This window comes from Saccopteryx bilineata, chromosome 1, assembly GCF_036850765.1.
Source record: "Saccopteryx bilineata isolate mSacBil1 chromosome 1, mSacBil1_pri_phased_curated, whole genome shotgun sequence".
Lineage (NCBI taxonomy): Eukaryota > Metazoa > Chordata > Mammalia > Chiroptera > Emballonuridae > Saccopteryx > Saccopteryx bilineata.
Genome location: NC_089490.1, coordinates 347,210,074 through 347,233,350, shown reverse-complemented (window position 1 = coordinate 347,233,350; position 23,277 = coordinate 347,210,074). Strand labels below are relative to the sequence as shown.

The 23,277-nt window shown below is 44.2% G+C and overlaps 1 protein-coding gene across 5 annotated transcripts in view; it reads left to right on the top strand.

The window, feature by feature from the left end:
- PAAF1 (proteasomal ATPase associated factor 1) overlaps positions 1–23,277 on the top strand; it is a 43,830-nt gene that overhangs the window by 6,696 nt on the left and 13,857 nt on the right. For 2 of the 5 annotated variants that reach the window (XM_066250239.1, XM_066250248.1), the window contains exons 3-8: positions 4,722–4,825; positions 8,244–8,333; positions 14,571–14,669; positions 15,314–15,464; positions 19,870–20,064; positions 22,474–22,565. In XM_066250239.1, the coding sequence (XP_066106336.1) occupies positions 4,722–4,825; positions 8,244–8,333; positions 14,571–14,669; positions 15,314–15,464; positions 19,870–20,064; positions 22,474–22,565 (731 nt within the window). Of the gene's footprint in view, positions 1–4,721; positions 4,826–8,243; positions 8,334–9,404; positions 9,556–13,717; positions 13,770–14,570; positions 14,670–15,313; positions 15,465–19,869; positions 20,065–22,473; positions 22,566–23,277 lie in introns of those variants that run through there. The other 3 variants (XM_066250271.1, XM_066250258.1, XM_066250264.1) reach the window with 3 other exon arrangements.

The following is a 23,277-nucleotide window of genomic DNA, read 5'->3' as shown; positions in this document are numbered from 1 at the left end:
CAATAAAACTTATAAAATTCACTTTGGGTTTGCTGTGGTCTGTCTCCTGGGATGTAACACTTGCTCAAGCCAGCGACCTTGGGGCAAGCTGGTGAGCCTTGCTCAAACCCGATGAACCCGCGCTCAACCTAGTGACTTCAGGGTCCCGAACCTGGGTCCTCTGCGTCCCAGTCCGACGCTCTATCCACTGCGCCATTGCCGGTTTTTGTTTTTTTTAAGTAACAGTTTTATTGACTTAAAATCTGTGCTGTGCGCCTGACCAGGCGGTCAAGGCACATACGAGAAAACAATCAATCAATGAAAAACTAAGGTGTTGCATGAAAAACTAATGATTGATGCTTCTCATCTCTATCCGATCATGTCTGACTCTCTGTCTCTGTAAAAAAAAAAAAATCTGTGCTAGATGCTTTACATTAATTTCTATTTCTTACAACCCTATGAGGTAAATACTATTAGTATTGTAATTTTTTGTTTGTTTTTTTTTGTTTTGTTTTGTTTTTTTGCATTTTTCTGAAGCTGGAAACAGGGAGAGACAGTCAGACAGACTCCCGCATGCACCCGACCAGGATCCACCCGGCACGCCCACCAGGGGGCGACGCTCTGCCCATCCTGGGCGTCGCCATGTTGCGACCCTCCTGGGTGTCGCCATGTTGCGACCAGAGCCACTCTAGCGCCTGGGGCAGAGGCCACAGAGCCATCCCCAGCGCCCGGGCCATCTTTGCTCCAATGGAGCCTTGGCTGCGGGAGGGGAAGAGAGAGACAGAGAGGAAGGCGCGGCGGAGGGGTGGAGAAGCAAATGGGCGCTTCTCCTATGTGCCCTGGCCGGGAATCGAACCCGGGTCCTCCGCACGCTAGGCTGACGCTCTACCGCTGAGCCAACCGGCCAGGGCTGTAATTTTTTAATAACAGCTTTATTGAGTTATAATTCACATACCTTAAGATTGACCTTTTAAAGTGTAAAACTCAGTGGATTTTAGTATATTCACAGAGTTGTGTGTCTGTCACCACTGTCCAATTTCAGAACATTTCTATCACCCCTAGAACAAACCCTTTACTCTTTAACAGTCACTTCCCATTTTCCCCTCCTTCAAGATACTAATTGACTTTGTCTATTCTGGATTTGCCTATTCTGGACATTTCATATAAATTGAATTATATAACACATGGCCTTTTGTGTCTGACTTTCATTAAGCATAACATTTATGATTCATCCATTTTGTAGCATTCATTCCTTTTTGTGGCCAAGTAATATTTTATTGCATGAATATACCACATTTTTATCCATTCATCAATCGATGGATATTTGAGTTGTTTCCATTTTTTGGCTATTATGAAGGAAGGAGGTGTTTTTTTGGGGGGTTTTTTTTTTGGTATTTTTCTGAAGCTGGAAATGGGGAGAGACAGTCAGACAGACTCCCGCATGCGCCCCACCGGGATCCACCCGGCACGCCCACCATGGGCGAGGCTCTGCCCACCAGGGGGTGATGCTCTGCCCCTCCGGGGTGTCGCTCTGCCGCGACCAGAGCCACTCTAGTGCCTGGGGCAGAGGCCAAGGAGCCATCCCCAGCGCCCGGGCCATCTTTGCTCCAATGGAGCCTTGGCCTCAGGAGGGGAAGAGAGAGACAGAGAGGAAGGAGGGGGTGGGGGTGGAGAAGCAAATGGGCTCTTCTCCTATGTGCCCCGGCCGGGAATCGAACCCGGGTCCCCCGCACGCCAGACCGATGCTCTACCACTGAGCCAACCGGCCAGGGCCAGGAAGGAGGTTTTGATGGCAGGATAGTTGTCATGGGAATTAGCTGCTGTGGGGCATAGGAAGGGCAAAAGGCCGGCAGAACTAGAGTTTGGGAACATGAATTGTAGTGGTACCCACCTGCACAGTTATTTGCTTGTCTGTAGCAGCTCTCAGCAGTCTGCATATAGAAATCTGGAAGGTGAGCAGTTGGATTAATCCCATTTCTGTTATATAGGCCAAAAAACCAAGACAGATAATTTCAGTGACTTTATAAATGTAGAGAGGTCATTAAAGAGGCCGATAGAAATTGGTTGAAATGATACACCTTGAGAGCCAGACTTCATAGGGTGGTTAGCAAAGCCAGGAAGGGTTCTAGAAGAGGGACAAAAAGCAGAATTCCTCAATCTCATTTTTTTGTGGTATCTTTCTGAACTATCATTTCATGTCATGTCCTGACCAAAAGCTTCTTCTTCACTAGACCTTTGCTAGTCCAAACTTCTACCCTAGGTTACCCTAGGTGAGTTTCTTATTTAATGTCCTTCAGCTACCTTTCCATGACTGTTGTAACCAAACTGATATATTACTTGATGCCTCCTTTCTCCTTGTTCTTTCTCACTTTCTTTTGTTCTTTTTTTTTTTTTTTTTTCCTGAAGCTGGAAACGGGGAGAGACAGTCAGACAGACTCCCACATGCGCCCGACCAGGATCCACCCGGCACGCCCACCAGGGGCAACGCTCTGCCCACCAGGGGGCGATGCTCTGCCCCTCCAGGGCGTCGCTCTGCCGCGACCAGAGCCACTCTAGCGCCTGGGGCAGAGGCCAAGGAGCCATCCCCAGCGCCCAGGCCATCTTTGCTCCAATGGAGCCTTGGCTGCGGGAGGGGAAGAGAGAGACAGAGAGGAAGGAGGGGGTGGGGGTGGAGAAGCAAATGGGTGCTTCTCCTATGTGCCCTGGCCGGGAATTGAACCTGGGTCCCCTGCACGCCAGGCCGACACTCTACCGCTGAGCCAACCAGCCAGGGCCTTTCTTTTGTTCTTGACATGCCCCCCTCCCTGACTTGGAGTTTCCTTTCCCTTAACTCCTACCTAGTCCTATCTTTCTTTCTTTCCTTTTCTTTTCTATTTTTTTTTTTTAATTTTTGTGTTCCTGGCCAGTTAACCCAGTGGTAGAGCATCGGCCTGGTGTCTATAAATCCTGGGTTCAATTCCTGGTCAGGGCACACAGGAGAAGCAACCGTCTTCTTCTCCACCTGCCCCCTCTTTCCATCCTGCAGCTGTGGTTCGAATGGTTCAGGCAAGCTGGCGCCAGGCTCTGAGAATGGCTCCATGGCCTCCCCTCACGGTCTAAAATAGCTTGGTTGTGGAGCAACTGAGCAGCCACCCCAGATGGACAGAGCATTGCCTGGTAAGGGCTTGTTGGGTGGATCCCAGTCAGGGTGCATGTGGGAGTTTGTCTCTCTGTCTCCCCACCTCTCACTTAATAAAAAATAATTAAAAAAAATAAAAATAATTTACTTATTGATTTTTAGAGAGAGAGAAAAAAACATTGATTTGTTGTTTCACTTATTTATGCATTTATTGGTTGATTCTTGTATGTGCCCTCACTGGGATCAAACGCACAACCTTGGTGTATGGGCACAGCACTAATCATTGAACTATCCAGCCTGGGCCTGGTCCTATCTTGCTTTTTTTTTTATTTTTATTTTTTTACTTTTTATTTTTTTGCATTTTTTGCAAAGCTGGAAACGGGGAGGCAGTCAGACTCCCGCATGTGCCCGACTGGGATCCACCCGGCATGCCCACCAGGGGCGATGCTCTGCCCATCTGGGGCATCACTCTGTTGCATCCAGAGCCATCCTAGCGCCTGAGGCAGAGGCCACAGAGCCATCCTCAGCACCCGGGCCATCTTTGCTCCAATGGAGCCTTGGCTGCGGGAGGAGAAGAGAGACAGAGAGGAAGGAGAGGGGGAGGGGTGGAGAAGCAGATGGGTGCTTCTCCTGTGTGCCCTGGTGGGAATCGAACCCAGGACTCCCGCACACCAGGCCGACGCTCTACCACTGAGCCAACCGGCCAGGGCCTTTTTTTTTAATTTTTAAAAAATTTATTTATTTTAGAGACAGGAGAGAGAGAAAGAAGGGGGGGGCAGGAAGCATCAACTCCCATATGTTCCTCAACCAGGCAAGCCCTGGGTTTCAAACTAGTGACCTCAGTGTTCCAGGTCAATGCTTTATCCATTGTGCCACCACAAGTCGGACTCCTACCTTGCTTTCAAGGTTCTACCCTGTCTAGGAAGCACTTTAGGTTCGTAATGGTTTTTACTTCTCTCCTAGAATTTCAGCTTGGTACCAACAGTTATTTATTGAATCATTTATAGCAACCTGCTAGTTTCTGAACATTAGGACTCCAGTCTAATAGTAGGTTAGAAATGTAAACAGCATGTTACTGGCTGTTATAAAAGTGTATATAGAATATGTGATGGGGACTAGAAGAACATGTTTTTAACTGCATTCTACTATCTGCATACATTTATGTATAGGATAATATCTTTTTTAAACTCATATCACTGCAAGAACAGTGTTCTACTTAAGTACATTTTCCAGATTAATGAAGCTTAGCTCTTTACTATGTATTATATGTATATACAGTAGATAAATGCATATATTCATGTTGATCTTCACCTTTCATCCTGAAAGAATGCCATTTCACAGCCATTGAAATTGAGACTCAGATCAATTCCTAGAGCTGTCCCTATAAATGCTACATTGTATCTTCAAACCTTTCTTCCTAGTTTTTAGTCCTTGAGTGTATTCCCTCCCTAATTAGGTTCCCTTGGGCTAGTCTTTCCACTTTGCCTCATTTTAAACACAAATACCTGTTTTTCTTTCATGAACTAATTTCCTACCATTTATACAGATGCTTGAATTGGTTCTTCAAGGAGAAAAATATTAAATTTTTACTATTTTTTGAGACATGTTTCTTTGTGCTGTCTAGGGAAACCAACTCTGTATGGCAGCCTAACTTGTCAAGGAATTGGCCTTGATGGCATCCCAGAGGTTACAGCTTCAGAAGGATTTATTGTGAATGAAATAAACAAGGTAGGTGTTTATGTCTTGATACGGTGTCCATATATATGGTAATATTTATATATCTACTTTAAATATTTATACTGTTATCTGTCAATCAGTTTCATCTTCATTTCATCTGTACCATAATCATAGTTTTTACTGCCTTTGAATGTCAATTTTTCTTTTGTAGTTACATATATGGTACTTTTAGGTACAGTCACACTTCCTCTTTCCTTATACCAGCACTTTCTAACAGATAAATAATGTGAGCCACATATATAATCACATATATAATTTTAAGCTTTCTAGTAGCCACAAAAGAAACAAGTGAAATTAATTTTAATAATATATTTTATTTAACTTTTATCTGTCATGCATATTGCAAATATATTCTGGAAGCTAAATATTCTTAATTTATATCCCATAAAGATGCCCTTTAGATTGTGGTTGAAAAGAATATGTACATACATATATATTTTTTATTTAGCCCAATATATCTAAAACATTTCTACATGTAATTAATAAGATTATTAATGAAATACTTTACATTTCTTTTTTCTTATTAAGTCTTTGGGATCCTATGTATATTTAACACAGCACACCTCAATTCAGACTTTCACTTTTTATCGGAATACCTGATATGCATTTAGGTTTTATAAAATTTACAGTTGAAAACATATTCACATGGCCGCGGGAGGGAAAGAGAGAGGGGGTGAGGGGAAAGAAATGAGAAGCAGAGGTGCCCTGACCGGGAATTGAACCCAGGACTTCCACATGTCAGGTTGATGTTCTACCCCTGAGCCAACTGGCCAGGGCATCTTATATCTGTTTTTTTCATCAACAATTATAGAATTGTAGAGTGTTAGAAGATCTGAGTCCAACTCATAGTTAACTCTGATATTTACTAGCAATATTATTTTGGACAAACTCATAGACAACAATATGGTGATTACCAGAGAGGAAAAGGGTTGGGGGAGGTAGAAGAAAATAAAGGGGGGTAAATGGTGATGGAATAAGACTTGACTCGGGGTGGTGGACACACAATATAATATACAGATAATGTATTATAGAATTGTACACCTGAAACCTATATAATTTTATTACCCAGTTTCACTGCAATAAATTCAATTAAAAAATATAATTTTAGACAAATAAATCCCTAAGCCTCAGTTTCCTCATCAATAAAATGGAGATAATAGTCTGCCTTATAGACTGGTTAGTGGGGAGTGAGACTGCATATGAATGAAAATGTAAAATATTACAAAACTGAGTTATCCTAATAGTCTTTTGGGATTGGTATTTTAAAATCCATTTTGCAGATAAGCAGACAGACTCAGAAAGGTTCATTAACCTGTAATAATCAAACTAGTTAGATTATATGTTGTAATTGAAACGCAGTTTATATTAATTTCAAGTATACCACCACCTTGCAAGCCTGCATTTTCCCCAGGTGTTTCGCTTGTATCCATTATTGGCAGGGTGCTGACTTCCTTTCTTCCCTTCATACTCAGGCCCTGATACACTTCTTATCTTCCAACATCATTGCTAATTTCTGCTGTGTACCTGCTGGGTCAGACAGTAAGTGCTTATGGTTGAGCATTCATTTGTTTCCTAATTGCCATGAGTCACTTTGCTATTTGATGCTAACTACGTACATTATTTTAAATAGATCTGTCAACATGCTTAAAAATCTAACCCTGGAAGATAAAATAATTTGACTTTGAATTTCACCTTACTGTGAAATACTCACATTCCCCTCTCCAACTCCCCACCCTTAAATACTATCTGTTTTGCTATCTCCTGTAGCTTTTCTTTGAAATATTTTCATTAACAGCATGATTCTTTACTGCTGATGTTGGAAGGCAGTTCCACATTTATCTTCCTTCATAGTTTGTTATGGATTAGAGGTGGATTTGCAAGATTGATAAGCAGGAGAAAACCACTGATTTTTGCACTCTTTCACATAATTAGCCCCAAAGAAATGAAGTCTGCTGAGAGCAAAACAGTGCCTACAGAGGCCTGAACACTAAGCTCCTTCTCAGAGCCTCTTGCGTCCTTGCTTGGTATGAATATTTAGCCAGGAGAGTTTAGCTGACACTTTAGTTTTGGGTGCAGGAGACAATTCCAAATCCAGGTCAGCTCTCTGGCAGCTAGCTGTATGGGCTTTGTCATGTGGTTAGAATCAAAACCTCATTTAATGAAAGGCCTGCAGGCAGCCAGGCATGGATATGCAGTCTAAGGAAGTAGTTTGTATAGCTATTCTGATGGTCTTTTTAAAGGAGTAGAAGACCTGTAATAAGAGCATATTGATTTTCAGTGATAAGAGTATTATAACTTTGAAACTGTTCTTTCTAATGAATTGTGGGGACTGCTTGTTGTACACAGATTAGCCTTATAAAGAGGTTTAGAATATCTTGATTGTTGAAGACGTTTTTGTTATCCAGCAGAATTTCCAGAAACTTTGAAGTACTACTATGGAAGAAATAACAGGGTAGGACCATTTGATGAGTGTAGGTCCTCAGCTCTCTATAGAGAAATGCACTGAGATAGTAGGGTTGGTATTCTGCCAGTTAGAGTAAGGAATTATATCGAATCTTTGATGTGCATTTAGGTTTTATAAAATTTATAATTGAAAACGTATGGGTTTACTAAGCCTTTTATACCTCTACACATACTACCTTGAAATACCAACATACTTAGTTGTAATGGTTACAAAGTCTACTTTAGCTAGTCTTGTCACCTGAATCTAACATCTGGTTCTAGGTATAATTTCCTACTATGTCACTAGTGTTATTTTGCTACAGTAGCTGAAAAATGTGATAATGATGAGGCAAAACACATAGGAATCATAATACAGCTATGACTGCAACGATGACCATCTACAAACATGGACAGCCAGTTTAAGTCCTAGGTGGGAATGGGCACCACAAGCCTGACCAGGCCCTACACGGTGTTAGAGTGTAACATAATTTACAATTTACTTTGCCAGTTTACCAGTTTTCTCTGCTATCTGTGGATGTCAGCAGTCTAACATTCTTTCTGAAAGTTCTTATAGGCATTTACTTTTAGACTAGTCCATAGGCCCTAGGCTTGAGGGCTGGTGCTGTTTCTTCACATCTGTTAATTCTGCTCCTTGCCCCATTGCTAATAAAGAGTACTGGTATTACATTTTCTTCTAAAATGCTCTCATTTTGTCAGTTGTATCTTAGTATTGGTTTGTCTTCTATGAGACAGGTTAACATAAAAGGATAATGGCATCTGAGTGGTTCCAAATTGCATTACAGCCCCTGCAGTGAAAGCCCTACAGATCTATAGGGGAGCAATAGTTTTCTGGGCTGGCGATGGAGGATTAGAGAGCATTTCCTGTTGTCCTAATGCTTTTGTTAAAAGGCTTTAATTCCACTAGAGTGGCTTTACTGATGTATTTCATCTTTTCTTCTCTGTTTAGAAAAGCATTCATATTTCATGTCCAAAGGAAAATGCATCTTCGAAGTTTTTGGCACCGTATACCACTTTTTCCAGGATTCATGCAAAGAGTGTAAGTGTTTTGAGCCTGACCTGTGGTGGCGCAGTGGATAAAGCGTTGACCTAGAATGCTGAGGTTGCCGGTTTGAAACCTCGGGCTTGCCTGGTCAAGGCACATAAGGGAGTTGATGCTTCCTGCTCCTCCCCCTGTTCTATCTCTTTCCTCTCTCTCTCTCTAATAAAAATGAATAAATAAAATCTAAAAAAAGAATGTGTTTTGATAAAATAAGGAGAAATATAATACAGGTACCCTGTTAATTTTTTTGTATCTACTTGTCTTGTGCTATAAACATTTATAAGTAATATGTCTTTCATTTATTTTGATTATAAGATAAGAGCTGATGAAGTATGATAACTGGTACTTGGAATCACATAGAATATGTGCATAAATCCACTCACTGGTATCTTAGACAAAGGAATTTTGAAATGAAATTTTCTTATGTGTTTTTGCAGAGCTATTTACTGGCTTTTGGATAATGATGATAGTAGCTGATATTTGCATAATTTGCTATTGCTCGTAATTTTAGCCCTTTGCCTACAGGACAGGGACATTTTCTCAAATTCTAAGTACAGCTATTGAGGAATAGTTTTATTTTTTCTGTTTTTTTTTTTTACACAGAGAGTCAGAGAGAGGGACAGACAGACAAGAACGGAGAGATGAGAAGCATCAATCATTAGTTTTTCGTTGCACATTGCAACACCTTAGTTGTTCATTGATTGCTTTCTCATATGTTCCTTGACCACGGGCCTTCAGCAAACCAAGTGACCCCTTACTCGAGCCAGGGACCTTGGCTCCAAGCTGGTGAGCTTTGCTCAAACCAGATGAGCCCGTGCTCAAGCTGGCGACCTCGGGGTCTCGAACCTGGGTCCTCCACATCCCAGTCCAACACTCTATCTACTGTGCCGCTGCCTGGTCATACAGGAATAGTTTTCTTTCTTTTTTTTTTTCTTTAGTGTGAGAGAGAGACAGAGACAGACAGAAAGAGAGATGAGAAGCATCAACTCGTAGATGTGGCATTTTGGTTGTTCATTGATTACTTCTCATAGGTGCCTTGACTGAGAGGCTCCAGCTAAGCCAGTGACACCTTGTTCAAGCCACTGACCTTTGGATCAAGCCAGCAACCATAGGGTCATATCTATGATCCCAGGCCCAAGCCAGCGACCGTGCCATGCTGGTGAGCCCACTCTCAAGCCAGAAACCTTGGAGTTTCGAACCTGTGTCCTCAGGGTCCCAGGTCAGCGCTCTATCCACTGCACTATCACCTGGTCAGGCGAGGAATAAATTTCGAGGTCTAAATGATAAAGCTCTTTCTACTATTGTGGCTTTTGAAAGCAGAAGTGAAAAATAGGTGGATAAACTGGTTATATTAAAACCTTCCAGCCCTGGCTGGTTGACTCAGCAGTAGAGCATCGGCCCGGCATGTGGAAGTCCCGGGTTCAATTCCCGGCCAGGGAACATGGGAGAAGTGCTCATCTGCTTCTTCCCCCTTCCCCCTTCCTTTATCTCTGTCTCTTTCTTCTTCCTCAGTCAAGGCTCCACAGGAGCAAAGTTGGCCTGGGCACTAAGGATAGCTCCATGGCCTCCACCTCAGGCGCTAGAATGGCTCTGATTGCAGCAGAGCAACGCCCCCTGGTGGGCTTATGGAGTGGATCCCGGTCGGGCAGATGTGGGAATCTGTGTGGTGTCCCCCCTCCCTTGCTTCTCACTTCGGAAAAATCCAAAAAACAAAAATCCTTCCACTTTTTGTTGTGTGGCACATTTTTTAAAATAGCTATTTTTTCCCCTTATTGCAAAATAAATATGTGTTTAGGGGTGAAAATTTAGGAAACAACAGAAAGTGAATCACTTTTCTTTTTCTAATCTAAAGATTACTTCTGTAAACTTTTGTTATATAGCCTTTATTAATAACAAGCATAGTAGTAATAACTAACATTTACTGATTACCTATGTGCCAGCATTGTGCTAAGCTTTTTTTTTTCCCAAGTGAGAGGAGGAGAGATAGACTCCCATGTGTGCCCCCACCGGGATGCACCCAGCGATTCTGTCTGGGGCTGATGCTCTGCCCATCTTGGGTCGATGTTGGCAACCAGGCTACTTTTAGTGCCTGAGGCAGAGGTTCTGTGGAGCCCTCCTCAATGCCTAGAGCCAATGTGCTCGAACAAGTTGAGCCATAGCTGCGGTAGGGAAAGAGAGTGAAGGGGAAGGAAAAAGGGTAGAGAAGCAGATGGTTGCTGCTCCTGTGTGCCCTGACTGGGAATTGAACCCAGGACATCCACACGCTAGGCCAATGCTCTACCTCTGAGTCAACTGGCTAGGGCCCGTGCTAAGCTTTATATATATCATTATTTGACTTGATCCTCCTAATCTTTCTTTTTTTTTAAATTTATTGATTTTTGGGGAGAGAGAGATTGAGAGAGAGAGAGAAGCAGAAAGCATCTACTCATAGTAGTTGCTTCCTGTATGTGCCTTGACTGGCAAGCCCAGGGTTTCGAACCAGCGACCTTAGTGTTCCAGGTCTATGTTTTATCCACTACACCACCACAGGTCAGAACCAATCTTTTTTCTTTAAATGTTTTACCAAAATAAGCCTTTATAGTACCTGCTATTTTATTTTATTTTATTTTTTGAGTGTGAGAGAGAGACAGACAGAGACAGGCAGGAAGGAAGAGAGATGAGAAATATCTACTCATAGTTGCAGCACCTTAGTTGTTCACTGATTGTCTTCTCATATGTGCCTTGACTGGGTTAGGGGCTGCAGCCAAGCCAGTGACCCCTTGCTCAAGCCAGAGACCATGAGGTCCTGTCTATGATCCCACGCTCAAGCCGGCGACCCCGTGCTCAAGCTGGTGAGCCTGCGCTCAAGCCAGCAACCTTGAGGTTTCGAACCTGGGTCCTCCGCGCCCAGTCCAACTGCTCTATCCACTGCGCCACCACCTGGTCAGGCTTCCTTTTTCTTTAATAAAAGTTTGGAGGCAGGAAACAGCTGATATGACCTATAATCGACTCCTCAGTATTCTATCACTTTGTAAGAAATGGATGATAATTTAGATGTAATTACTTTTTAGGTTTAGGAACCAGGGCCCCAAAGATAGGTAATACAGATAAATAACATAATATCCTGTCCCCTCCTGGGACAATACATTAAGTGAGAGGACACAGTACAGTATAACAGAGTTTCTCAACCTTGGCACTACTGACATTTTGAGCTAGATAATTATTATAAAGGGACTTTTTTTTTTTCCTTTTTTAGAGAAAGAGAAAGAGGGGGAGAAGTGGGAAGCATCAGCTTGTAGTAGTTTCTTCCTGCATGTGCCTTGACTGGGCAAGCCCAGGGTTTCGAACCGGCGACCTCAGTGTTCTAGGCCAACACTTTATCCACTGCACCACTGCAGATCGTAAAGGTGGTGGTGGGATTCGAATAATTTAACAACTGGTTCTCTGCCATAATGACCATTTTAAGTATAAAAAAAAGATATATGGAAAGGTAGTTTATTATATCATGCATTTAATATTTAAATGAGAACAATAAAAGGTATACAAAACTAGATTACATTATAAGAAAGTTTTAAAATATTAAAGAATACTTGACAAAAACAATAAAACAGTTAAGATATTTCCATATTACTTCTTGATTGGCATCCTCACTTGCAATCTTTTTCACGTATGTACGAATGAACATTACTGCTGGTGCTTAGAATACACTGTTGAGCAGATGAATGTTGAAAAGGAGTAAGGAATATAAATTTGTGATTTTCACATGGAGCGGCTGCCCAGGCGCCCACCTTAGAGAGAACCCTGATTACAAGTACCATTTTAACAACTGGTTCACCAAAATGAACAAGAAATTGGGTATTGGTTTTGCTGAACTGCTGTGTAAAGGGGCTGTTCTGATGCACTGCAGGATGTTTAGCAGCATCCCAGTGAGGTACCACCTTCAGTTGTGACCACTGAAAATGTTTGCAGACATTGCCAAATATCTTCTAGGGAGCAAATTTGCCCTTGTTTGGCAGCCCTACAGTATACAAACATAGTGCTGAAGACTACTGGGGGAAGAAGTGATGAAATCCTTGGCAGAGTTTTGTTTTTGTTTTTTTCTGAAGCTGGAAACGGGGAGAGACAGTCAGACAGACTCCCGCATGCGCCCGACCGGGATCCACCCAGCACGCCCACCAGGGGTGAAGCTCTGCCCACCAGGGGGTGATGCTCTGCCCCGACCAGAGCCACTCTAGCGCCTGGGGCAGAGGCCAAGGAGCCATCCCCAGCGCCTGGGCCATCTTTGCTCCAATGGAGCCTTGGCTGCGGGAGGGGAAGAGAGAGACAGAGAGGAAGGGGGGCGTGGAGAAGCAAATGGGCACTTCTCCTATGTGCCCCGGCCGGGAATCGAACCCGGGTCCCCCGCACACCAGGCCAACGCTCTACCGCTGCGCCAACCGGCCAGGGCCTCCTTGGCAGAGTTGAGAAAACCACTTATCTTTTGAGAAGTAGGTTTTTAAAAAAAATTATTAATTGTTCCCCTTTTCTATTTTTTCCTTTTCTCTTATTTGAGCTTATTATTAAGTGATTCACAGATTTTTTTTTTTAAGATTTTATTTATTCATTATAGAGAGGGGAGAGAGAGAGAGAGAGAAGGGGGGAGGAGCAGAAAGCATCAACTCCCATATGTGCCTTGACCAGGCAAGCCCAGGGTTTTGAACCAGCAACCTCAGCGTTTCCAGATTGACACTTTATCCACTGTGCCACCACGGGTCAGGCTCACAGATTTTTTTTTAATTTTTCAAGACTATTTGTTTTAGAGAGGAGAGGGAGAGAGAGTGAAAGAGAGAAGTGGGGAGGAGTAGGAAGCATCGACTCCCATGTGTGCCTTGACCAGACAAGCCCAGGGTTTCAAACCAGCAACCTCATTGTTCCAGGTCGACACTTGATCCACTGTGCCACCACAGGACAGGCCTGATTCATAGATTTACTAATAACCTACTATATTCCAGGTATCCTTCTGGGCACTGGGGCTATAGCAATGAATAAAACTGTTGTAGAACTTCCATTCTGGGGGTGTGACACCAGACAGGATTTGCTGATGACTTGGATATGAGATGAGAGAGAAAATGAAGATTCGGGATGATTCCAAAAATTTTGGCCTGAGAAGTGGGTAAACTGTGGTGCTATTTACTGATTGGGGGGCAAGTAGTTGTATTGCTATGGAGCAGGGGAAATAAGAGTTCTGGTTTGGCCATGTTTAGTTTGAGATGTCCACTCTGTAGCCAAAAGTAGATTCCTAGCAAGTGGTTGGATAGAAACCACCTGAGTCAGGAAAGAGGTTGGGCTATGTTGCTTTAGGGATTAAATTGATTTCAGAGTGAGTAGGTAAGTGTTTCAATATGTCTTATTTGCCTGACCAGGTTTTGGCGCAGTGGATAGAGCATTGGCCTGCCTGAGACCCTGAGGACCCAGGTTTGAAACCCCAAGGTTGCTAGCCTAAATGTGGGCTCATCCAGCTTGAGTATGGGAGAGGGAGATTAGAAGCATCAACTCATAGTTGCAGCACTTTAATTATTCATTCATTGCTTTTCTCCTATGTGCCCTGACTGCGGGGCTACAGCTGAGCCAGTGACCCCTTGCTCAAACCAGCAACCTTGGGCTCAAGCCAGCGACCATGAGGTCATGTCTATGATCCCACAGTCAAGCCGGCAACCTAATGTTCAAGCTGGTGAGCCCGCGCACAAGCTGGTGACCTCAGGGTTTTGAACCTGGGCCCTCGGCATCCCAGGCTGACACTCTATCCACTACACCAGTGCCTGGTAAGGCAATAAATAAAATCTTAAAAAGAAAACAAAACGGCCTGACCTGTGGTGGCACAGTGGATAAAGCGTCGACCTGGAAATGCTGAGGTCCCCAGTTCAAAACCCTGGGCTTGCCTGGTCAAGGCACATATGGGAGTTGATGCTTCCAGCTCCTCCCCCCCTTCTCTCTCTCTGTCTCTCCTCTCTCTCTCTGTCTCTCCTTCTCCTCTCTAAAAAAAATTAAAAAAAAAAAAAGAAAACAAAACGTATATCTCTTTGTTTCAAGAAATAAAACATGTTGGCTTTAGCCTTGTTGGGAGATTGGTGATGAAAGTCAACCTTTACATGCACCACCTGTCTTTTGTGTTGGGATGTCTGGGAGGAGTGTGAAATGGGGGATCTACAACATATTACAAGGGAAGACAAGCATTTCTTTATTTGTAACACTGGTTTGTTTTGTCTTTTGAAACAGATAACATGCCTGGATGTGTCCAGTGGTGGAGGCCTTGGTGTGTCTTCTAGTGCTGATGGCAGCATGAAAATCTGGCAGGCTTCCAATGGAGAGCTCAGAGTAAAGACTTTAGATACACTTTCAGGGTCATATACATGAAGGGTAGTGTAAGAAACCCTGGACTGGACCATAGGAAGAAGATTGTCGCATTCTAAAAATATAGTACCATTGCACTTCAATCTTTGTTCTATTTGTTAATCTGAGAACCATCCTCGAGCCTGGTGATTTGCCAGAACAAATTGGGGCTAGAACAGTGGAGGAGCCAGGCCAGTGAATGCCTAAGTGGGTAGTCCCTTGGTGTGAACTGCATTGAGTGATCATTTCTAAGACAGAGTAGCTAGACTGTTACACAGATTTATGGCTTAGCCTCCCCGTCTATTCAAAAGATTTTAAGAAGTGGTGAATAAGAGAGTCCCCAAGCCTCCTCAGCTTCTTATATGTAGAACTATCCTAAGGATGACTGTGAGAGCTGTGGAGTTCAAATCCACATCTGTAGCCAAAGTCAGTAAGGGAGCCTACAGCTCTTAGAAAACTACATGGTAGACAAATGAGCTAATGAGATCCTTCGGACCACCTTATTTTTAAAACGCAGCATGTGAGTATAGTATATAGATACTTCATTTAAGAGACCAAGGATGTGGGAGGTAAGAGAGCATCAAGGATGCACAAGACAACTAGCCTGGAATTTTCTTTTGTTTTTCCAGAGAGTATTGGAAGGACATGTGTTTGATGTGAATTGTTGCAGGTTTTTCCCATCAGGCCTTGTGGTTCTGAGTGGGGGAATGGATGCCCAGCTAAAGATCTGGTCAGCTGAAGATGCTAGCTGCGTGGTGACCTTCAAAGGTCACAAAGGAGGTATGAACGGTGATTTTTTCCAAAAGGCTTCTCTGATGATCCCCATAGACAAATCACAAAAAAGATAGAAACAGCATGACCAGGGGATGGCATAGTGGATAGAGTGTTGGCCTGGGATGCCGAAGACCCAGGTTCGAGACTACGAGGTTGCAGCTTGAGTGTGGGCTCACCAGCTTGAGCACGGGGTCGCCAGCTTGAGCATGGAATCATAGACATGACCCCATGGTCACTGGCTTGAGCCCAAAGGTCACTGCCTTGAAGCCCAAGGTCACTGGCTTGAGCCAGAGGTCACTGGTTTGAGCAAGGGGTCACTGGCTCTCTGGAGAGCCCCAGTGAGAAGCAATCAATAAACAACTAAGGAGCTGCAACAACAAATTGATGCTCCTCATCTCCCTGCCTACCTCTGTCCCTGTCTGTCCACCTTTCTCTATTTCTCTTGCTTAAAAAAAAGATAGAAACAGAAGCCTGGTTTCCACAAAAATACAAGTAATTCAGACAACTGGCCATATAAATGAGCTGTTATTTCTCCAAAGGATGAGAAATTCTTTTACTGTTCAGTCTAGTTATTGCTATCTAGAACAAAATATCTTACAGATAGTTGTTTTCACAATTGATAAGAGGAAAATATTCTCCCCAGGAGAGCCTCTCTCTGCTTGTGTGCTGAGAAAGAGAGAGTGGGAGAGAGGAGCCCACATTTTCTCATTGTTAGTCCTTTGGCTGAGGTGACAGTAAAAGCAAGGTGGCACATGGCTTCATCACAACACAACAGAAATAGAGCATGAAACTAACAGTTTCTTTCCATGGATTTAAATCACAGTTCAGATTTTTAAAATGGATTATCTATATAACCAGTTGATATGAGATTATAGAAACAGTGAGCATATCTTCCCTTTGTAACTGATTGGTTGGTTGGTTGGAAAAAATAAATTTAGAGATGTTTTATCCTTAATTGAAATGTTGAAAAGGTAACAATATTATTTTTATTTTATAACTTTGGATATTTTGAAAATGTAATAATGTCCCCAAATAATTCCTTAATGTGTTCCCTCCTTTGGAACTATATACACACTATACCACTCATTTGGGAATTAATTATGTATTACCCTATACTTAACGATATTTAACCCAGTGTTTTTGCCTTATGTATGTGACTATATTGTAAATAAGTTGTGTGTAGAGATTGGGCTTTAAGTTTTAATATTTCTTTATAATGCCTTTGTCAGATAACATACAGATTATCTAACAGACACTTTTTTTTTTTTTTTTTTTTTTTTACAGAGGCAGAGATAGACAGGGACAGACAGACAGGAACGGAGAGAGATGAGAAGCATCAATCATCAGTTTCTCGTTGCGACTTTTTAGTTGTTCATTGATTGCTTTCTCACATGTGCCTTGACCGCGGGCCTTCAGCAGAGGGCCTTCAGCAGACCGAGTAACCCCCTGCTGGAGCCAGCGACCTTGGGTCTAAGCTGGTGAGCTCTTTGCTCAAGCCAGATGAGCCCGCGCTCAAGCTGGCGACCTCAGGGTCTCGAACCTGGGTCCTTCCGCATCCCAGTCCGACGCTCTATCCACTGCGCCACCACCTGGTCAGGCTAACAGACACATTTTAATCCCAGCAAATACATGGTTTACTTCTGTAAGTACACGGCTGCATTGAGAGGGAATAGAAAGGATATTTGGAGACTTCTTTGCATTCAGCCTGAAGAACTGGCAGATCTAAGGAGTCAGGGCAGCCTGTGCAGTCTAAGAGCCAAAGGAGTCTAGACAAATGCTAGGAGATTCCCCTCCATTCTGGCTTGCCTTCTGAATGTGAGGTGCAGGGGAACTTTCCAGTGGAACAGCACGTGACTGTGCGCGTTGAACTTAACAAAATGTGTATTCAACACGAATGCACACTCAGTCAACTTACAACCCCTTTGAATACTACAGTTACTGAGTGGACCCACCCCATGGATCCTAAGCTCCCAACGTCCTTCAGTTCTCCTTAAGAATACATGAGTGTCACTTGGCTTAGAGTGGGTTACAGAAAGTTTGTTCATCTGATTTCAGCTTTTATTCATGCAGTTTGTTCCAGTCTTTTGGCCTGTGAGAAAGTCCTGGGTGGGGGTTGAAAAGGAAAACTTTCTAGGTGGCAGCTCTTTGGTGTTACTTGAAATTTGTACACAGGTCTTACTAGTCATAGTTCCCTAGCCACAGCTATAGAATCCAGCTACGGGCACATGCTTTTCACAACTGCTTTTTGTTGTTGTTGTTTTTTGTCTCTGGCTAGATAGCTCAGTTGGTTGGAGCATCGTCCCAATACACCAAGATTGTGGGTTTGATCCTGGTCAGGGCACATACAGGAATCAACCAATGAATACATAAATGAGCAGAAAAACAAGTCAATAACTCTCTCCCTCTCTCTGTTAAAAGACAAACAAGAAATATGTTTTTTTAAGCTTACATCATTTCCATGAAACTCAATAACATTTTAGCCTGACCAGGTGGTGGCTCAGTGGTAGAGCGTTGGACTGCGATGCAGAGGACTCAGGTTCAAGAACCCGAGTTTGGCCCTGCCCGGTTGGCTCAGTGGTAGAGCGTCGGCCTGGCTTGCAGAAGTCCCAGGTTCAATTCCCGGCCAGGGCACACAGGAGAAGCGCCCATCTGCTTCTCCACCCCTCCCCCTCTCCTTCCTCTCTGTCTCTCTCTTCCACTCCCGCAGCGGGGCTCCATTGGAGTAAAGATGGCCCAGGCGCTGGGGATGGCTCCTTGGCCTCTGCCCCAGGCGCTAGAGTTGCTCTGGTTGCAACAGAGCAACGCCCCGGAGGGGCAGAGCATCGCCCCCTGGTGGGCAGAGCGTCGCCCCCTGGTGGGCGTGCCGGGTGGATCCCGGTTGGGCACATGCGGGAGTCTGTCTGACTGTCTCTCCCCGTTTCCAGCTTCAGAAAAATACAAAAAAAAAAAAAAAGAACCCGAGTTCATCAGCTTGAGCACAGGCTCATCTGGTTTGAGCAAAAGCTCACCAGCTTGGACCCAAGCTCACTGGCTCGAGCAAGGGGTTACTCGGTCTGCTGAAGGCCTGCGGTCAAGGCACATATGAGAAAGCAATCAATGAACAACTAAGGTGTCGTAATGAAAAACTGTTGATTGATGCTTCTCATCTCTCTTCGTTCCTGTCTGTCCCTATCTATCGCTCTCTCTGACTCTCTGTCTGTCTCTGTAAAAAAAAAAAAAAAAAATGTCTTAAAAAAAAAAAGATGGTGACTAACCCTTTCTATTCTCAATGGAAGCAGGAGGATATTTTTAAGACACTGATTTTCAAACAGAACTTTCTAAAATGCCTATTTAATTTTTGTTTTAAAAACAAACAAACAGATTTTAGGCCCTGGCCGGTTGGCTTAGTGGTTGAGCGTCGGCCTGGCATGCAGGAGTCCCGGGTTCAATTCCCGGCCAGGGCACTTGGGAGAAGCGCCCATCTGCTTCTCAACCCCTCCCCCTCTCCTTCCTCTCTGTCTCTTTCTTCCCCTCCCACAGCCAAGGCTCCATTGGAGCGAAATTGGCCCGGGCGCTGAGGCACTAGAATGGCCCTGGTTGCAATAGAGCATTGCCCCCTGGTGGGCATGCCGGGTGGATCCCGTCAGGCACATGCAGGAGTCTGTCTGACTGCCTCCCCGTTTCCAACTTTAGAAAGTACAACCCCCCCCCAAAAAAAACACCCCAAACAGATTTTAAAGCCAAAATAATATCTTGAAAACCACTGTTCTAGAACACTTCACTAAAAATTACTTTCCTTTTTTTTTTTTTTTTTTTGAAGCTGGAAACAGGGAGAGACAGTCAGACAGACTCCCGCATGCGCCTGACTGGGATCCACCCGGCACGCCCACCAGGGGCGATGCTCTGCCCACCAGGGGGCGATGCTCTGCCCATCCTGGGCGTCGCCATGTTGTGACCAGAGCCACTCTAGCGCCTGAGGCAGAGGCCACAGAGCCATCCCCAGCGCCCGGGCCATCTTTTGCTCCAATGGAGCCTTGGCTGCGGGAGGGGAAGAGAGAGACAGAGAGGAAAGCGCGGCGGAGGGGTGGAGAAGCAAATGGGCGCTTCTCCTGTGTGCCCTGGCCGGGAATCGAACCCGGGTCCTCCGCACGCTAGGCCAACGCTCTACCGCTGAGCCAACCGGCCAGGGCAAAAATTACTTTCAAAGCTTCTTTTTCCATGTCTGTCTCTCATAGCTGGTCTTTGAACCATTGAGAAGTAGGGATTCTGTTCTATTTATTTGTTTTTCTAGCAGTTGAACATGCCCAGCATGTAGTATATATCCAGTACATGTTTGTGAAGGAATGGAGTTGTTTATGCAAATCTGTCTTCTCTGCCCCTGTAGTTTCTTTTCTGCCTACTCTGTAGGGTCTTTTTTTTCCTCTCTTGCCAGGTATCCTAGATACAGCCATTGTTGATCGGGGGAGGAATGTGGTATCTGGTTCTAGAGATGGAACAGCGCGACTTTGGGATTGTGGGCGCTCAGCCTGCCTGGGAGTCATTGCAGACTGTGGTTCTTCCATCAATGGAGTGGCAGTGGGTGCTGCTGACAACTCCATCAACCTGGGCTCCCCTGAGCAGACGCCCAGTAAGTTGATACTAATCTGTGAGCTTGTTTTGTTTCCTTAGACCCCTTCAGTATTTGCCTTAGTTTCTCCTTTTTCTCCTTGTCCTTTCCTGCTCTGTAGCTGGTATTTATTTCTATTTTCACCGTAAGATTAATATTTGTTACAAACCTACTGTGTTTCTGTTGCTTTGAAATCTACAAAGAAACTATATGTTATAGTTATTGCATTTGAGTAATTACAATTTAATACCAGGTGAGATTAATGCCTGTAAAACAGAACAGTAAAATTTTGGCTGAAATAATTTAGTGATTCTTGGAAGAAGAGAGAGTTTGAGATTAGTGTTGATGAGAAAGGGGTCACAAAAGAAGTTGACTTTAACCTTAAAGGATGGATTCCAATTGAACAGACAAGAACAGGAAGGATGGGAGAATGGGAACTAGGGCAGGGTCACCAGTGACTCCACGTTGCCTCATCTAGTCTCTGTTCTTATCTTTCTCAGTTCTCTGCAGGGTTCAACATAGTCCACTCCTCGTATCAGGGGCCTTCTTTCTTGGCTTCTGTGATACCACGCTACACTGCATTTCTTCCCATCTCACTGACTGCTGCTTCTTAGTCTCCCTTTATAAACCTCCTTCATTCAACCTTTAAATATTGAAGGCTCCTCAACTCTAACTATAGTTTTTCCCTCAGTGACTCAGCTCTAGTATTATATGTAAGCTCGTGATTTCCAAAAATATAAAGTTATAGACCTCTCACCTGAGTTTCAGACTCTGTTTAGATGTGTAACAGACAACTCATGCTTACCTTGTCTGACAAGGAGTGCTTTATTCCCCCACCCCCACATCTGTTTTTCCCCATCTTTCATTTGCTCAAACCTAAAGCCTAGGATTTATTCACAGTTCACTCCCGCCTCTCATGCTCCACATTAGCAAAGTCTGTCATCTCTACCTTCAAAGGGTTTCTGATTTTTCCACCTCACCCTCTCCTCCTCACTCTTCCTCCTGCCCACATCTTGGTCCAGTCTGTCATCATCTATTGCTTGTACTAGTCTCCTATAATCCATTCTCCTCAGAGCAACCGTGTGGTCATTTAAAAACCATAAATCAGGCCCTGGCCGGTTGGCTCAGTGGTAGAGCGTCGGCCTGGCGTGCAGTAGTCCCAAGTTTGATTCCCGGCCAGGGCACACAGGAGAAGCGCCCATCTGCTTCTTCACCCCTCCCCCTCTCCTTCCTCTCTGTCTCTCTCTTCCCCTCCCACAGCCGAGGCTCCACTGGAGCAAAGATGGCCCGGGCGCTGGGGATGGCTCCTCGGCCTCTGCCCCAGGCGCTAGAGTGGCTCTGATCGCAACAGAGCGACGCCCCGGAGGGGCAGAGCATCGCCCCCTGGTGGGCAGAGCGTCGCCCCCTGGTGGGCGTGCCGGGTGGATCCTGGTCGGGCACATGCGGGAATCTGTCTGTCTCTCCCGTTTCCGGCTTCAGAAAAATACAGAAAAACAAACAAACAAACAAAAACATCAAGTCACATCACCTTCTCTTCTCCAGTGACTTCATTTTATGCACATAATTAAAATCTTAACCCTTTACCATGGCTTATTACAAAACCCTTACACTTTCTGACCCCTGCATTCCTCTGTATCCTGGTGTACCACCCTTTGCCAGGGCCACTGTGTTCCAGCCACAGGCCTTCTGATTGTAATTTTAGCGCACAGACTCTGTCAGCCAGTACTTTTCAAAACTCTTCACATGACTGGCTTCTGTTACCATTCCCATATCACTTATAAAGTGGCCCCCATGGAGCCTTTTTAAAGTTACCTTCCCCCCCAATCCAATCCTCCTACATCTATATGATCTTTGGTCATATATTCCTGTTTTATTTCCTGTGTAGAACTCATCACTGTCTGAAAGTATCTCACTTGTTGACCTATTCCACTATTTCCTACTTCCACTAGGGTCCTGAAGAGTAAGGACGTGGTTGGTTTGTACATCACTATTTCCTCAGCGCCCAGAGTAGTGTCCAAGTAGAATCTCAATAAATATTTAGTGAATGAATGGATGAATTTTCTCTAGACTATAAGATCCTTGAGGGCAGAGACTCTATTTTATTGAACATTGCACCCTGCTCCTAGTATGGTACTGTTTCTTGTCACATTGCAAAGCACTTAACAATAGTATATTTAAGTTGGATGTATTGAAATATATTTTACATAAAGTAAAAGTCACTCTTTTTTAATTGCACAGTTCTATGAGTTTGACAGATGTGTACAGTCATAAATAATACCACAGTAAAGATATAGAACATAATAAGTGATTTTTTAAATTAATGAGTGAATTACACTAACAGATAACTCAGTAAACAGGTATTAGTATCTGTGCTTTCTGGGGACCGCCAGCTGATCAGCCCATTATTGACATAGCTCATCTGTCATGCAGGTGAACGGGAGGTTGGAACAGAATCCAAGATGCTGCTGTTGGCCCGGGAAGATAAGAAGCTTCAGTGCTTGGGACTTCAGAGCAGGCAGCCGGCAAGTGGTTCCTCTAAGATCTGCGAACTCTAGGGCAAGCTGGGTCACTCTGATTCTTGGAAAGCTATTTGGGAAACATTTCTACATGCTCGCTGTGCTCACCTCTTGAGGGAGCTGCATGAGTGAGAGGCAGTACATGGTAGTGATTAAGAGCATGGGATTTGGAATAGGGCAACATTGAAATCTCAGCTCTTCTACTTAATGTCTGTGACATTGGACAGGTTCCTTAAGCTCTCTGACCCTCAGTCTCTTTATCAAACTGGACCTGGGTCCTGGCCAGTGGCTCAGTGTATAGAGGATCAGCCTGGTGTATGTACGTCCCCAGTTCAATCCCTAGTCAGGGCACACAGGAGAAGTAACCATCTGCTTCCCCTCTCCCTGCTTCTCTCCCTCTTCCCCTCCCACAGCCAGTGGCTCCATTGGTTCGAGGATGGCCCCAGGCACTGAGGATAGCTCCATTGGAGCACATTGGCCTCAGGGACTAAAAATAGCTCAATAGTCTATTATCGGCCCCAGATGGGGTTGCTGGGTGGATCCCAATTGGGGCACATGCAGGAGTCTGTCTCACTATCTCCCTTCACCCCCCAAAAAAATATAAATAAAAAAGTAATTAAAATATAAACTGGACCTGGTAGCATTTATAGGGTTATGTGATTAGGATTAAGTGCTCTACTGCTTTGTGACCTTTGTTAAGTCACTTTCCCTCTGCCCC